The 17888-nt window shown below is 32.2% G+C and overlaps 1 protein-coding gene across 1 annotated transcript; it reads right to left on the bottom strand.

The window, feature by feature from the left end:
* Positions 1-14806: 14806 nt before the first annotated feature.
* Positions 14807-17181, bottom strand: LOC117919949 (cation/calcium exchanger 1-like). Its single transcript, XM_034837260.1, has one exon. The coding sequence runs from the start codon at positions 17094-17096 to the stop codon at positions 15315-15317; it is 1782 nt and encodes a 593-aa protein (XP_034693151.1). The 5' UTR covers positions 17097-17181; the 3' UTR covers positions 14807-15314.
* Positions 17182-17888: the final 707 nt, after the last annotated feature.

Raw genomic sequence — 17888 nt, 5'->3', positions numbered from 1 at the left:
TGGAGTTCATGTGTATAAAAGAATTTTGGTGAAATGTGTTTAGTTCTATATCCTTTAATGTAAACTCATATTATTTGTGCAATGCATGCAACATTATCTTCAAATAATATTGTCACAATTGTTTGTTTGATAGATCTCCATGAAATAGTAATACCATTGCAATTAAACACATACCTTGTTTGTGACCTACTTTTATGTGGATTTGAAAGATGTCCTGCATCTGCATATCCAAGCAATTTTTGCTTTGATTCCTTTGAGTAAAATAGACTCATATTAGTAGTTTTGCGAAGATAACGCAATATATGTTTGATACCATTCCAATGTCTTCGAGTTGGAGCGGAACTATATCTCGCTAATAAATTGATAGAAAACGCAATGTTTAGACGTGTACAATTGGCAAGATACATTAGTGCACCAATAGCACTAAGATATGGTACTTCAAGACCAAGTAATTCTTCATTTTTTTCGCAATGACGAAATGGTTCCTTTTTTTACATCAAGTGCTCGAAAAACCATTAGAGAACTTAAAGGATGCGTTTTACCCATATAAAAATGCTTCAAAACTTTCTTAATGGATGTTGATTGATGTACTAAAACTCCATTTGGAAAATGCTCGATCTGTAAGCCAAGACAAAATTTTGTTTTTCCAAGATCTTTCATCTCAAATTTCTTTTTCAAGTAATTTGTTGTTCTTATGAGCTCTTTAGGAGTTCCAACAAGATTTAAGTCATCAAAATACACTACAATAATTGCAAATCCGGTTTCTGATTTCTTAATGAAGATGCATGGGCATATAGGGTTATTCACATACCCTTTTTTTAGCAAGTATTCACTAAGGCGATTGTACCACATGCGTCCAGATTGCTTTAATCCCTACAAGGATCGCTGTAACTTGATTGAGTACATGCTACAACACTTTGTACAATTTGCTTCAAGCAATTTATATCCTTCAGGGATTTTCATGTATATATCATTATCAATGGATCCGTATAAATATGTTATAATAACATCCATGAGACGCATATCTAGTCCTTCTGAGACTGCCAAACTAATTAAGAAACGAAATGTGACTACGTCTATGACGGGAGAGTATGTTTCCTCGTACTCAATGTCAGGTCTCTGTAAGAAACCTTGTGCTACTAATCGCGTCTTATATCTTATGATCTCATTATTCTCATTGCGCTTTCATACAAATACCATTTTGTACTCAAAAAGTTTTACATCTTCAAGTGTTTGGACTACAAGTCCAAAAACTTCTCGTTTTGTTAATGAGTTTAACTTTGCCTACATAGCTTCTTTCCATTTTGGCCAATCATTTCTATGTTGGCATTCTTCTACATTTCATGGTTCAGGATCTTCATCATGTCTTATGATATTGGAGGCCACTTGGAAAGTGAAAATATTGTTAATAACAATATTATTTCGATCTCATTTTTCTCTCGTGTGTACATAACTTACTGAGATCTCACAATTTTCAGGTACCTGTACCTTTTTAGGGGCCTTCTGCATTATTTGTACCTCTTCTGAGGTTATAGATTTATCAATTTTAAACTAATCAGTCATTTTGATGGCCTCTTTTAGAGTACCAAGTTTTTCATGGGTTCTCCTCTTTTGGGGAGTTACATCCTTTGAGTCGACAGGTCTACCACACTTCAGGCGTATTTTAGATTCATATGTTAACTGTCCTACAGGGGCATTGATCCGTGTTGGAGTATTTGCAACCGAGATATATGACTTTATCACTTTCTTTATATCAATGAATGCATCTGGTAATTGATTTACAAGATTTTTCAAATGAATGATCATTTGAACTTCTAGTTCACATTGATTTGTACAAGGATCAAGATGGCTCATAGTAGATGTCTTCCAACTAATTTCTTATCGTTCTTCAGGAATTGACTTTTCTCCCCCTAATGACAGGAAAACACTCTCATTAAAATGACAATCCGCAAAGCAAACTGTAAAAACATCACACATCAAAGGTTCAAGATATCTTATGATAGATGGAGAATCAAAACCTACATAAATCCCAAGTCTTCGTTGGGAACCCATTTTAGTGCATTGTGTAGGTGCAATTGGTACATATATTGCACAACCAAAGATTCGTAAGTGAAAGATATTTAGTTATTTTCCAAGCACAAGTTGTGAAGGGGAGTATTCATAGTAAGTTGTAGGTCGAATATAGACTAAAGCTGCAACATGCATAATAGCATGTCCCCATGCGGAAGTAGGTAATTTGGTTTTCATTAATAATGGTCGAGCTATTAATTGGAGACGTTTGATGAAGGATTCTGCTAAACCGTTTTAGGTATAAGTATAAGCGACAAGATGTTCAATATTTATCCCTACTAATATGTAATAGTTAATGAATGTTTGAGAAGTAAATTCGTCATCATTATCAAGATATATTGTCTTAATTGGATAATTTTGAAATTGTACTCGTAATATGATTATTTGTGCAAGGAGTCTAGCAAAGGCAACGTTACATGTAGAAATGAGACAAACATGTGACCACCTAATAGAAGCATCTATTAAGATCATAAAATAACGGAATGGTCCACATGGTGGATGGATAGGCCCATATATGTCCCAATTTATTCTTTCTAAAAAGACTGGTGACTCATATATGACTTTAGTAAAAGTTGGTTTGACTATCAATTTGCCTTGTGAGCAAGCAGCACATGAATAGTCATTGGGCAAAATAATCTTTTGGTTCTTTAGTGGATGCCCATGTGAGTGTTCTAATATTCTAGGTCATGAGGGGAAAAATTTATGAGATGGAGATGGGCCTGTAGAGACTATACAAAGTGGATAGAGATGTGAGGAAGAACGGGAGGTACCCAGTGGAGCGAGATGGCTTGTAGTAAGGTATGGATACAAGGAGTGGGGAAACATGGGATGTTTCGAGAACCCAATAGTTGTATCTGGTTCTGTCCTCTGTAATATTCTCTATTGTATAGTGGAATTATTATCTTTCATCCGTGGACGTAGGCATGGTTGGCCGAACCACGTTAAAACCTCGTGTACCGTATGTGTGATTGTTTTATCTTTGTGTTCTTGAAATAACATTGTTGGCATCAAAGCTTTCGTTGGCACTACAATTGGTATCAGAGCTTGGGTTGAAGATTTTTGGAAAAGCAAAAGATCACAAAGCACACAAGATGAAAACAAAAGGAATTTTCACTGAAGGTGGAGTCGATTGCTCTTTCATGGTGATATGATACAAAAAGGTTTGTGTCATGGAGAGATTGAAGATTAACTTCATGGAATTTGGTCCAAGGTGGAGATTGTTAGGAAGTGTCCCAAATTCCTAATTAGTATAGATTCCTTTTTGTAAAGAATATTATATAGAATATTTCTAGGTTGATATATTATTGTAATATTAAACTTCCTTATAGAATAAGGAAGGTTGTTGGAAATATCTCTATAAATATTCTAGGTCATGAGGGGAAAAAGTTATGAGATGGAGATGGGCCTGTAGAGACTATACAAAGTGGATAGAGATGTGAGGAAGAACGGGAGGTACCCAGTGGAGCGAGATGACTTGTAGTAAGGTATGGATACAAGGAGTGGGGAAACATGGGATGTTTCGGGAACCCAATAGTTGTATCTGGTTCTGTCCTCTGTAATATTCTCTATTGTATAGTGGAATCATTATCTCTCATCCGTGGACGTAGGCATGGTTGGCCGAACCACGTTAAAACCTCGTGTACCGTATGTGTGATTGTTTTATCTTTGTGTTCTTGAAATAACATTGTTGGCATCAAAGCTTTCGTTGGCACTACATTTATATATAATAATAAATAAATAAATAAATAAAAACCTTCATGGAGATGATGATAAAGGAAAATCAGTGTTTTTGCATGATCCTGTAGGGATACTTGATTTCCTTCTTTGATCATAGCTCCAAAATTCATTGCATCAAGATGTATTTCAATATCAAGGATCCAAGATAGATAGTTCTTTCCCGAAATGTCAAGTGTCATTAATTCAAGTTTTGTGAGATTCGACATTGTCAAATAACTTCATACATATGACAAAACAATATTATTAGAGTCAGTTATAATAAAATGATAGCATTGGTATAACTTTGATTATAAACAAAATCAAATAATTTGTTTATAACCGGTCTTAATTTTTAATAATTTAGTATTGTTTATTGTTCGACAAAAAAAAAAGTTAAATAAAAAAGATTGGAGATTTAAATATTATTTTTATTAATAAATAATTAACCTTTTTAATACTCTATTCCTTAATAACTAAAACCCTTTCTTCATCCACTTTTTTAAAAAAGAATAATGAATTTTTCTAAAGCTATTGTTCTCGAAAATAACCACCTAGATTATGGCCCAACTGTTACCAATTTGGATTAGGCCTAAATCCAAGACAATTTATTTTGGTTGCACCATGACAGACCCTTACTTTTTTTTCTTTTTTCTTTTTGTAATATTCTATTTGAATTAGATTGTTATAATTGAAGTAATGAATGTCACCATATTATTAATTATAATAAATGTTAATTAAATATTATTTATGACTTCCATTAATACTCATTAATGGAAACTATTAATGTTATTTATGACTTCCATTAGTATTCATTAATGGGAATATTAATGGAAGCCATTTGGAAAGCCTATAAAAAGGTTTCTCATCCCTTGTAATATGTATCCCAAGAAAAGAAAGAAATTCTCATTCTTCCGTATTCTCTCTTGCTTTCATTCTCTCAATTCTTTCATTTCTCTTCTTTGATTCCTTCCCCCCATTATATTTATTATTAAAGTAATATATAGTTGTCTCCACTTTTATTTGAGTAACATTTATCCTCATTTTACAACACATTATCGGCACGAATTGCTTTAAAGGTAATTCTCTTATCTTAAACTTGAAGTTGTTTATATAAAATAAATTTTACATATTTATATTACTGTTGGTTTTGTTCTGTTATATATTGTTAAAAGTTATAAGCAAATTATTTGATTTTGTTTATAATCAAAAGTTATACTAATGATGTCAATTTATTATAGCTGATTCTAATAATATTGTTTTGTCATATATTTGAAATCATTTGACAATGTTGAATCTCACAAAACTCAACTTAATGACACTTGACATTTCGGGAAAGAACTATCTATCTTAGATTCTTAATACTAAAATACATCTTGATACAATGAATCTTGAAGCTATGATCAAAAAAAGAAATCAAGCATCTCTGTAAGATCGTGCAAAAACACTGATTTTCCTTCGTTATCATCTCCATAAAGGTTTAAAAAAAAAAAAAAAAAAGCTTTTGATGGGAAATCATCAGTCTCGTCCAACTATATTTGAATCATTTCCTGAAGTGAATGCAATATCGTCTCAAACTCGTGGACATAGACGAGGACGAGGACGAGGATGAGGATGAGGATGTGGTCGTGGTCATGGAATAAATCCCCGATACCATGGTTCTTATGGTGACAATTCATCAAATTCTTAGAAAAAGAAAGCCTCATTGCACCACCAGAAGTGGAATAATACTGAGGCAAAATAAGAAAATGAGAAGTGTTTACAAGATAAACCTTCCAAGGACCATGAGAATAATTGTTATATATGTGGTATGAAAGGGCATTGGTCGTGTACCTGTCATATGCCCAAACATTTGGTCAACCTTTACTAAGCATCAATAAAGGTAAAAATGAAAAGAGATAGAGATGAACTTTACCAATGGTGATGGATTTGACATAACCTACTATGACATTAATTTCTTTGGAGGTTCTAGTGAAAAAAACAAACCATTTAATAAATGATGAGAATGTTAACATTGATTAATATTACTTTATATATCAAATAATATATTATTATGTCTTATATTTATACTTGATTATTACATTCTCTTTCATATTGTTAATTATATTATGCTTTGTTTTTTAATATTAGTTGTATCCAAAATCCATGTGTTATTTGGTCTCAAGATGAATGAGGATGATATATGTCTCATAGACTGTGCAACCACACACACAATCTTCGAGAAAAAATATACTTTCTTGAATTGACATTAATAAAAGATCATGTAAGTACCATATATGGTACTATAAACTTAGTTGAAGGCTTTAGAAGAGCAAACATAATGCTACCAAATTGAACTAGATTCCCTATAAATGACGCTTTTTATTCTAGAAAATCCAGAAGAAATTTGCTCAATTTTAAAGATATCTGCAGAAATGGATATCATATTGAAACTATGAATGAAGATAATGTAAAATATCTTTACATTACTTTCATTATATCTAGTCAAAAACTTATAATGGAAAAACTCTCAGCTTTCTCCTTTGGGTTGTATCATACAACTATAAAGCTTATTGAATCATATGTTGTTGTGAACCAAAAATTCAACGACCTAAAAGTTTTTGTCCTTTGGCATGACAGGTTAGGTCACCCAAGGTCTTCAATGATGCGTTGAACAATCAAACACTCACATGGGCATCCACTAAAGAACCAGAAGATTCTTTTGCCTAATGAATACTCATGTGTTGCCTACTCACAAGGTAAATTGATAGTTAAACCATCTTTTACTAAAGTCATATCTGAGTCATCAGTCTTTTTAGAAAAAATACATGGGGGCATATGTGGGTCTATCCATCCATCATGTGGATCATTCCATTATTTTATAACATTAATAGATGTTTCTACTAGGTGGTCACATGTTTTTCTTCTTTCTACACGTAATGTTGCCTTTGCTAGGCTCCTTGCACAAATGATCATATTACGAGCATCCTATTGCTCGTACTCATAACCAAAATGATTTAGTATAATCCTTTATCAAACGTCTTCAATTAATAGCTCGACCATTACTAATGAAAACCAAGTTACCTACTTCTGCATGGGAACATGCTAATATGCATGTTGCAGCTTTAGTCCGTATTTGACCTACAACTTACCATGAATACTCTCATTCACAACTTGTGCTTGGAAAACAACCAAATATCTCTCACTTACGGATCTTTGGTTGAGTAGTATATGTACCAATTACACCAACACAATGCATTAAAATGGATCTCCAACGAAGACTTGGGATTTATGTAGGTTTTGATTCTCCATCTATCATAAGATATCTTGAACCTTTGACAGACGATGTTTTTACAACCTGCTTTATGAATTGTCATTTTAATGAGAGTGTTTTCCCATCATTAGGGGGGAAAACTGATACCTGAAGAATGGTGAGAAATTACTTGGAATGCATCTACTTTGTCCCATCTTGATCCTCGTAAAAATTAATGTGAACTAAAAATTTAAAGGATCATTCATTTGCAAAATCTTGCAAATCAACTACCAGATGCATTCATTGATACAAAGAAAACGATAAAGTCACATATCCTGGCTGCAAATACTCCAGCACAAATTGATGTCCCTATAAGACAGTTAACAAACGGATCTAAGATACGCTTGAAGTGTCGTAAACCTATCGACTCAAATGATGTAACTCCCCACAAGAGGAGAACACAAGAAAAACTTGGCATTTTATAAGAGGTCATCAAAATGACTGATCAGTTTAAAATTGATAAACCTATAACCCTAGAAGAGGCACATATTGAATAAAAAGCCCTTGAAGAGGCACATGTACTTGAAAGTTGTGAGATCTCAATAAGTTATGTACACACGGCAAAAAAATGGGATCAAAATAATATTGTTATTAATAATATTTTTGCTTTCCAAGTGGTCTATGATATCATAAGAAATTATGAACATCCCGAACCATGAAATTTGGAAGAATGCCTACATAGAAATGATTGACCAAAATAGAAAGAAGCTATGCAGGCAGAATTAAACTCATTGACAAAATGAGAAATTTTTGGACCTATAGTCCAAACACCTGAAGATGTAAAGCATGTTGGGTACAAATAGGTATTTGTATAAAAATGTAATAATAATAATGAGATCATAAGATATAAAGCGTGATTAGTAACATAAGGTTTCTCGCAGAGACATGGTATTGACTACAAGGAAACATACTCTCCCATCATGGATGCAATCATATTTCATTTCTTAATTAGTTTGGCAGTCTCAAAATAACTGGATATGCGTCTCATGGATGTTATTATAGCATATTTATACAAATTCATGGATAATAATATATACATGAAAACCCTTGAATGATTTAAATTGCCTAAAGTAAATAATATAAAGTCTCATAGCATGTACTCAATCAAGTTACAACAATCCTTGTATGGATTAAAGCAATCTGAATGCATATGGTACAATCACATTAGCGAATACTTGCTAAAAAAAAGATATTAAATAACCTTATATGCCCATGCTTCTTCATTAAGAAATCAGAAACCGGAATTGCAATTATTGCATTGTATATTGATGATTTAAATCTCATTGGAACTCCTGAAGAGCTCACAAGAACAACAAATTACTTGAAAAAGGAATTTGATATGAAGGATCTTGGAAAAACAAAATTTTGTCTCGGCTTGCAAATTGAGCATTTTCCAAATGGAGTTTTAATACATCAATCAACATACATTAAGAAAGTTTTGAAGTGTTTTTATGTGGATAAAGTGCATCATTTAAGTTCTCCAATGATTGTCTGATCATTTGATGTGAAAAATGACATATTTCATCCTTGCGAAAAATGTGAAGAATTACTTGGTCTTGAAGTACCATATCTTAGTATTGTTGGTGCACTTATGTATCTTGTCAATAGTACATGTCCAAACATTGTTTTTTCTGTCAATTTATTAGCAAGATATAGTTTCGCTCCAACTCAAAAACATTGGAATTGTATCAAACATATATTGCACTATCTTCGCGAAACTACTGATATGAGTCTATTTTACTCAAGGGAATCAAAGCAATAATTGCTTGGATATGCAGATACAGGATACCTTTCAGATCCACATAAAGGTAGGTCACAAACAGGATATGTGTTTAATTGCAATGGTACTATTATTTCATAGAGATTTGTCAAATAAATAATGGTGGTCACATTATCAAATCATTCAGAAATACTTGCAATTCATAAAGTAAGTCATTAATGTATATACATAAGATCTATGATCCAACATATTCAGGACTCATATGGACTCCTTTCCATCAAAGGTGACCCGACGATATTATTTGAAGATAATGTTGCATGCATTGCACAGATAACAATGGATTATATTAAAAGAGGTAAAACTGAACACATTTCACCAAAATTCTTTTATAGACATGAACTCCAAAAGAATGGTGAAATTGATATTCAACAAATACGCTCAAGTGATAATCTAGTAGATCTATTCACAAAGTCATTAACAACCTCAACATTCAAGAAGTTAGTACACAAGATTGGAATGTGTAAACTCAAGGATATCAACATGAGGGGAAGTGTGCTTGTAAAAGGGTGTTAGTGTACTGTACTCTTTTTCCTTTTGTCCAGGTTTTGTCCCATTGGGTTTTATTGGCAAAGTTTTTAACGAGGTAGTCCTAACATACCTAAAGCAACTTAAAGAATTATAAGAATATTGTACTCTTTTTTTCTTTACTAGGTTTTTCCCACAAGGCTTTTTACTAGCAAGGTTTTAATGAGGCATGTTATTTTAATGTGGTGGACATTCAATGGGGAGTGTTATAACCAATGTTTTCAAAATCAGACCGAATATTAAACAGAAAAAGTTGTCAGTTCACAATTCACTAGTTGGACCAGTGGTTGAACCATGATCGAACTAGTGACGTCATAAATATATATTTTATATTTTATTAAAATTTAACATAATTATAAAATATTTAAAATATATAATTAAAAATTAAATAATATTTATAATATTATTTATTCATTTTAATATAAATGTATTAATGGTTTAAATTTATTAAACAAAATATATACAATATTTAAGTATGAAAATATATTCAAAATGGTAAATAATAATAATAATAATAAGTTGCATTTAAATATGAAAAAATTTTGAAAATGAAAAAAAAATGTGATTTATATATATATATATATATTATTTTTTGAAATAGCCTATGTAGTTATGCCATTATGAGCTTGTGGTTAATGGTTCAAACCCTCTTGTTGCAGCCTATAGGAACAAAGTTGATTTTTTCTTTTTAAATCCCTTTACCTTATCCCACATTAGAAGTAAAAGGAAAAATAAAGTGCTTTATAAACCTCTTCCCAACTAACCTAAGCTAGGTGGTCAAGCCAAGTGGTTGTTGAGCATTTAATGTTGGGCCGTCGAAAGAATATAGCCCATTTTGTCACAAAAAAAAAAAAAAAAAATGTAGGCAATTAATGTTAGGTTGTGAGCGAGTGGCCTACTTAGTCAAAAAAAAAAAAACTAAGGGTGTTGAACCATTTGGTTCTCCAAAAACCGTCAGTTCAACTGTCGACTTAAGCGGTTTAGCATCGGTCCAATTGATAGCCAACACAAAAGGGGGAATTGAACCAAAAAGGTCACTAATCAATAGTAGTCCGACCGGTTCGATCGGTCAGTCCAATCTAGTTTGTAAAACGCTAGTTATAACTGAAGTAATAAATGCACCACATTATTAATTGTAATAAATATTAATTAAATATTGTTTATGACTTCCATTAATACTCATTAATGGAAACCATTAATGTTATTTATTACTTCCATTGATATTCATTAATGGGAATATTAAAAGAAGCCATTTGGAAAGCCTATAAAAAGGTTTCTGATCCCCTATAATATGTATCCCAAGAAAAAAAAGAAATTCTTTTTTTCTTGTATTTTCTATTACTTTTATTCTCTCAACTCTTTCATTTCTCTTCTCTGATTCCTTCCTCCCATTATATTTATTATTAAAGTAATATAATGTTGTTTCCACTTTTATTTGAGTCACATTTATCCTCATTTTATAACATAAACATTTTTATTTACCTATTATTTAATAGTGAGGTCACATATATTAAATTCATTCTGGAGAGTTAGAAACACTTAATAAAGTTTCAACGATTACTTTTAAAAAATAAATTAAAAATAAATATTTTTTTTTAAAGAATTAATCATCTACCAAGTCATTATTCAACTATCATTTAAGAGTAACTTTCAAAAGTTCATCAAACATCTAGGCCCTATTTGGTAACTATTTTCAAAAACAGTTTTAAAAAATAGTTTTTTGGGAACATTTTTTAAAAATTGTTCTCTAATTTTTTATAAAATAAAAGTCTATTTGAGAATCTAAAATGTTTTTAACATCTTTTTAATATTTTTAAATATATTTTAAAAATAATTTTTATATCTAATATTTTATTTTTTAATCATTTTACGTCTTATATAATTATTTTATAAAATAACCTTCAAAAATCAAATGAAAATAATATAAAAAAAAAATTAAAAGATGTTATTTGAAAACACCATGTTTTATGTTCTTAAGAACAGAAAACATAAAACAATTTATGGTTGTCAACCATGTTTTCTTTTTTCTTTTTTTCTTTTTTTTGGTTCTAAAGAATATAAAACCATTCTCGAAAACAGTTATCAAATAAACCCTTAATTTTTTTTAAGATACCAATTCCAAATATTAAGAAACACTTCTAACCCTCTCAAAATCCCTCATAAACAAACCTTTAATAAATTATAAGTCATTCAATAAATTTACACAATATCCTAAAACTTTCATTGTTAACATTACAAATTATTATTATTATTATTATTATTATTATTATTATTATTGTTATTATTATTAAGCTTTCAAATAATCTAGATAGCTACTATTGGTTTCAATCATTTTCTAAAATTATTAAACCTAATTTAACAATACTTGTGAAATAATTTATCCAAATTAATTAACTTGATAATCAATGAAAAAAAAAGGTCTGTCCAATTGAACTATACATGAACATTACACAACAAATCCATTTGGATTCTGACCAATTAGAATGAGAGACGTGTACCATCTTCTCATGCTTCAAGTCTGACATGTTTTCCAATCCCAGAAACATCCACATTCATACCGATTAGTGGCTGCCAAACCCTACCAAACCACTACCATAGAGTAAAAGTATTAGGTGGTTCAATAATGGAGAATGCAGTGAGTGAACGATAGATGGATGAGACTAATTGACGAGGAGGGCACAACATCCACATCTTTATAGCTACTTACTTTTTAAATTTGGATGAATTATTTCATTAATATGGTTAAAGGTTTAATAATAATAGGGATTAATTTACCTCGAATTTCATATGATGGGAGTTGTCAATGTACTAGATGCTAAGTTGCCATACTCCATTCATGGTGCTATAGTAGAAAAATAAGTTGTTTGAAGATGGTGATGGTGTAAATTCATTCTAGCTTTTATTTTAATCCAACTGAAGAAACTTATTCAATAGTTTTCATTAATCGTTTTTGGTTCCAAATCTTTAGGGTTGTTTTTTCCAATAAATCGTTGGTTATATTTTTTTATGTTGTTTGTACCAGCAACCAGTTTATGGATGAGTGCTCTTGGGGTAGTTGATCTATCTCTAAAATTACATGTCTATGACTTTGTTTTTCAAAGAAATCTGTATAGCAAAAGATTGTGAATTTGAGACTTTTTACATCAAAAATATTCTCTTAAAAGAAGGCATTAAAAAAAACACATTTAAGAATTAAAAAACAAAAAATAATTATTTTTTTAAATAGAAATATTGTATTTTTAGATAATATCTTTACGTTGTTTTTAATTATTTTATGAAGATTGTTTTAAAAACTATGTAAATATGAAGAATTATTAAAAATAAAATATTATATATAAAAGTTATTTTTAAAATATATTTAAAAACATAGAAAATAGATTAAAAAATCATATTAAGGTAATGTTTTTTTTTTTGTTAAATAGAAAAATTCAAAATATTTTATCTTTTCTTTCAGATTAAAAACAAACACCACCCAAGTCTATTACATGTCTAATTGAACTGTTTGAAAATACTGAGGTAAAATTTTTTTTATCATCTCAAATTTAAAATTTTTGTAAATCGTTTTTAAAAATCTAAAATAAGTCCATACTTTTTATGGAAGATGTTTTTGCCTTGTTTGTTAATTATTTTTTAAAACAGTTTTCTGCTTTTAACAATAGAAAATATGATATTTTTAGGAAACATTTTTTCATTGTTTTCACGTATTTTCTTGTTTAAAAAAAAAAACACTTTTCAAATAGAACCTAAATTTTTTGTTTACCAAAACTTATATTTTAAAATTAAAATTATTAATGAATTACAAAAATATAATTCTAAAACATCACATAACAACGTTCATTATGAATCACACATTCCATTATTTAAGATAATGACTTAGGAAATTTCGGAGCTCAACATTATTGGCAAGGGACAAAGGAGGGAATCATGTGTTGTGTAGAGGGGCCACATTCCCATGGCTTACTTGGAAGGAAGTGGATATTATTGACTGAACATACACATCCATTGGTAGAGCTGAATAGACTCCTTCTCTCCTTGGTGGGTCTTTCGGAAGGGGAATGCCTCAACAAATATTGCACTCGATGCTATATTTGTTATAAAGAAAAATACCATGAAAGAAAAAATAAATCGTAGTATGAAAATGCATATAGTTAAACTAATTAGAAATTTATTTATTTTCCAATTATATAATATTTATGTGAATGAGGAAAATAAGACGTAAAAGTAATTTATTAATTTTAAGTTTTATGTTTATTATAAAGTTGACATTTGTTAAATCAATTTAATAACTCAAAGTGATTTAATACTTAATTTAAGTTATTAAGTAAATGAAGTATATTTGATAAAATAACTTAATAGTCTATCATAAAGTCAAAAACAACTTTTAGTAAATAAGTAAAAGAAATTAACTTATTCTGAAATTTGCATCTTTATTTTACATTTTTATTCTCATTTACTCTAATTACCTTCACGATCTCTTTTGTTACTCCACGATTTTCATTGTTACTCACCTCCTATGCACTAATTATAATTTATGAGGATAAATATATCGATTTGATGATTTATAATAAATTTTAAGTTAATTTTATCAAACAATCTTAATATTGAAAGTAAAAATTAAGTAATAAATATTAAGTTTTATCAAACACATTCAAAGTTAGAATTGAGAGAATGGTTTTATATTAAAATATCTTCATAAAAAGGTCACTTTTAATCGCGTTACTTTTGGTTTAATATTTGATTATACCTTGAAAAGAAAAATGCTATTATAAAACAAAAAATCTAGACCAATAATTTTATATGACAAGATTTAAATAATAAGGGTATAGATAAATTCTAGATTAAATACAAAAAGCACACCTTTGTGATTAGGTACAAAAATGGAATGCTTATAAATAGTAGTATTATTTTAGGTTTATTTTTCATTACTTTTTTACCTACCTTGCTCAATTTCTTTATATTATACTCTTGGTACAAATTGGGTCTCATGGAACATTGGCTTCTTCCTTTCCTTCATATTATTGATTTTGGTGGGTAATGGGTAGAGTCCTTTTCATTGTTGTTAAATTCAATGACAGGACATCAACATCAGTGGTTAAAATTTAATTTCAAAAAGGAGGCCCCCACCCTATTCTTCATTTGTCATCCACCTAGTGGATGAGTTGAAGGTTGGATGCAAAACTCTTCTTCAAGTAAAAGGAAAAGAAAAAAGGTAAAAGGAAAAATAAAATAAAAACTTGTTCAAGAATCTATGATTTATTAACCTCGCAACAAGAACTATTTTAAAAAATATAAAAAATAAGTTAAAATATTTTAAATTTAAATCATATTTTTATCTCCCCCCGCCCCCCTTTTTTTTTTTGGCTAAATGTTAACAATATAAATGAGTTAAGACTTCAGAAGATGTCACTTTAAGAAGATGAGTGCAATTTAACCACAAAATCATAGGACTTATTCCCAAATCAGAGCCAAGAAACCCTATAAAACTTCAAGGCTCAAACTAGTACATGGTGATGACAGCCAGAGTGCTTCCAACAGCAAAATAGAAGAGAAAATCTTGTAAAATCTCCTAAATACATCCATCCTATGATAACTGAAAAATTGGTAGAATTTGAATAATGAAAGAAGGCATGCATGCAATAAATAGGGTTGCAGTAGGGTATGATCAGGATTGTAATGGTAAATATGTCAATGTTCACCAGCTCAGATGATGAAAACTTGCATGAAGCTCTCCACAGTATGTGCATCTTCCTAGCTGTAGCTTGCTGCTTCTGCTGCTCCAACACCCAACAAGCTACCCTTGAAATGGTCTGGTATATGGCCTTTGATTTTTTACTATTCTGATATGATCAGTATGTAAACAGAACTGAAAGCACTAACGCCAAAAAGGTAGGATCCCCTTGGTTCGAGGGTCTGAAGGAGGATGGGCCGGGATCCTTAAAGTTTGAATAGGCCAACAGTCCTGGCCACCCTTAGAAACAAAAAGCAAACATATATGGCCAAGAGCCCTATTCCCAGAAACCGGTCCGGCTTCATATTCTTGTTTGGCAATATTACAAGGGCCCAAAGCAAGCCACTCATCAAAAACCCTACTGTCTCATAGAGAGAAGGGTCGATAGGGATGATGTAAGGAGCTGGATATTCATGCCAAGCTGAGAACACCATTGACAAGCCCAACCCCACCAGTGTGTTGAACATGGCGCCTGCGTAGCACCCTGATACAGCGATCTGGACACCGTCTTGTCCACCGTTGGCCGCCAGAGCAACATTGGCTATTAGGTCTCCGAGCGAGTTGCCCCAAGCTAAGACTGTTAGGCCGAGAACTGCAGGGCTTATGCCGAGTATATTCCCAAATGAAACCAGCAAAGAGACTAATTCCTCGGCAATGATATATGTCCATGTCACGCTCATTAGAAACCCTCCGGCCAGCCATGGGAACAAGCATCTCTTTGGTGGGCTCGACTTCTTGGTGGCAACAAAGGCAAGATTCCCAAATATCACCCCAATCAGACCTGCAATCATGAATGTTATGATGCTGGATTTGGAGCCGGCGCTTCCCCTTTGGGTGTTCCAAAGAGCTGCTAATAGAAGTGGCGCCAAGGTAACTGAAATAACTGCATATAGCTTAGACCATCTCTCTTCGCTGACGACAGGTATGGTAAGTCTTCTTGGCAAGTAAAGCGGAAACTCTAATACATACAGAAACCAACCCCAGTAATAACAGGTCGATGAATCAGGATTCCAGAACCTTTTCGATTGTTTCTGGCCTTCGGGATCTCGTCTTTCGGCTAAATTGGGCTTCTCCTCATCAACATAACCCAGTAATGGAGTCCCATTCTCCCCCAATTCGTCGTGGCTGCGCAGAAAGAAGCTCCTTGAATCCGGAGAAATGTCGTATAGATCCACTACGCTTTCTTCCCTTTTCCAGAGGATGTGTGTTGTGGAAACAGCACATACATAGAAAAAGTAGATTGAAACGAAACAAACTGAGCCCCAGAAGCTAACTTTTCCGATAATTATGATCACAAGAAGAGAGGCAAGAGCTATGAGGAAGAAGATGACATCTCTGATGAAGCTGGGCTTATCAACTGAAATCTGACGAGGGCCGATGAAAATACTAATAATTCCAACCACCACGCTCGACACGAAAAACGCCCCGCCCAAGACGATATTCAGGCCGACATCGCCGTCGCTGGTCCGCGTGAAGGAGACGATACTAGCAAAGACGTCGGCTGCCCCATTTCCAAGTGAAAGGAGGGTGACTCCTGCGATAGTTGGCGACAGTTTCAACACTCTTGACAAGTTTTCCAAGGAAGAACAGAAGTAATTCGCAGCTGTGTTCCCCAACAGATAGAACAATACGGCAAGCCACAACAGAAGTACGGTATAACCCCACGCCGGAAACCGGCCACAAGTGCAGTAAAAGATGTGAAGATAGTTGATGTAGCCATTCGGGAGACACCCATTCTGGGTTTTCACGTACGCACACTTGGCTTCATAGTCGGTGCATTCATGGATGCCGGTGCAGCCGCCGCTGCTCATCCGCAGGCCCCGGGCGTAAGTGAAAACCTTGGTATGCTCATTGGATTGATCAAGAAAACTGGAGGTGGAGGGATAGAAGTGAATTTTCAAGCAAAATGAGAGGAGGAAAAGGAAGGATGTGTTAAGGAAGAGGGAGATTTTTCTGGGTCGAGATATGGAGGAGCAGAAGGCTGCCATTAAAAAAAAAAACACCGGTGGCTAGCGGCCCTGCTGGAGGTACAGATTTTGAGAAGAGAAGCTGATGGTGGATATTGAATTATAAAGATATCTAGCTTGTCCTTTTTCTTTGAGTAAATTCAAATGGAACAGTTTATATCAAATGAAGCAAAACTTTTGGTGGATGTGAGCTATGAATTTGTCCCCTAGCTAAGTAATACCAGAATAGGCAAAACTTCGAGCCAGGTATGAGTCAACTCGGCCACAAAGTTGATGAGTTGATCCCTTGACTCGACTCATTGGGCTATTATTCTATACACCCACCTCAAGACCTACCTTATAATTATTTTCCAGATTAATTAAATTTTGAGTCAATTCATTTTGACAGTTGTTGAGTTGATTCCTTGACTAGACCCTAAGGTGACTCCAAAAATATTTTATATTCACTTGAACAGCTATAATTATAAACCAAAAAAATTTGATTAATACAAAAATATTTTATATTCACTTGAACAGCTATAATTATAAACCAAAAAAATTTGATTAATAGTATATAAAATGTTTTTAATCTGATGAAATATGATATTGCATGTTATTAAATAAGAGTTGAATCATCATGAAAGTTACTGAGTTGATCCTTTGAGTCAACTCATCTATCCGGCTGACTCAAAAAGTTTTATATACTCATTTTTTGGTAAAATGTTTGCTTGCAAAAGTTGTGTTGAGTTGATCCCTTGACTCAGCTCATGGGCTACTGGAACTCAAAAAATTTTAAGTACATACTTCATGACATGATACAAAACCCAAAAGAAA

Source organism: Vitis riparia, chromosome 8 (assembly GCF_004353265.1).
Source record: "Vitis riparia cultivar Riparia Gloire de Montpellier isolate 1030 chromosome 8, EGFV_Vit.rip_1.0, whole genome shotgun sequence".
NCBI classification, from domain to species: Eukaryota; Viridiplantae; Streptophyta; class Magnoliopsida; order Vitales; family Vitaceae; genus Vitis; species Vitis riparia.
The sequence above is the reverse complement of the archived record's forward strand: the minus strand, read 5'-3'. Positions and strand labels throughout refer to the sequence as shown.

What these genes read in the sequence shown, in the direction of transcription:
- LOC117919949 (XM_034837260.1), bottom strand. Translation starts at nt 17,096, where the DNA reads ATGGCAGCCTTCTGCTCCTCCATATCTCGACCCAGAAAAATCTCCCTC.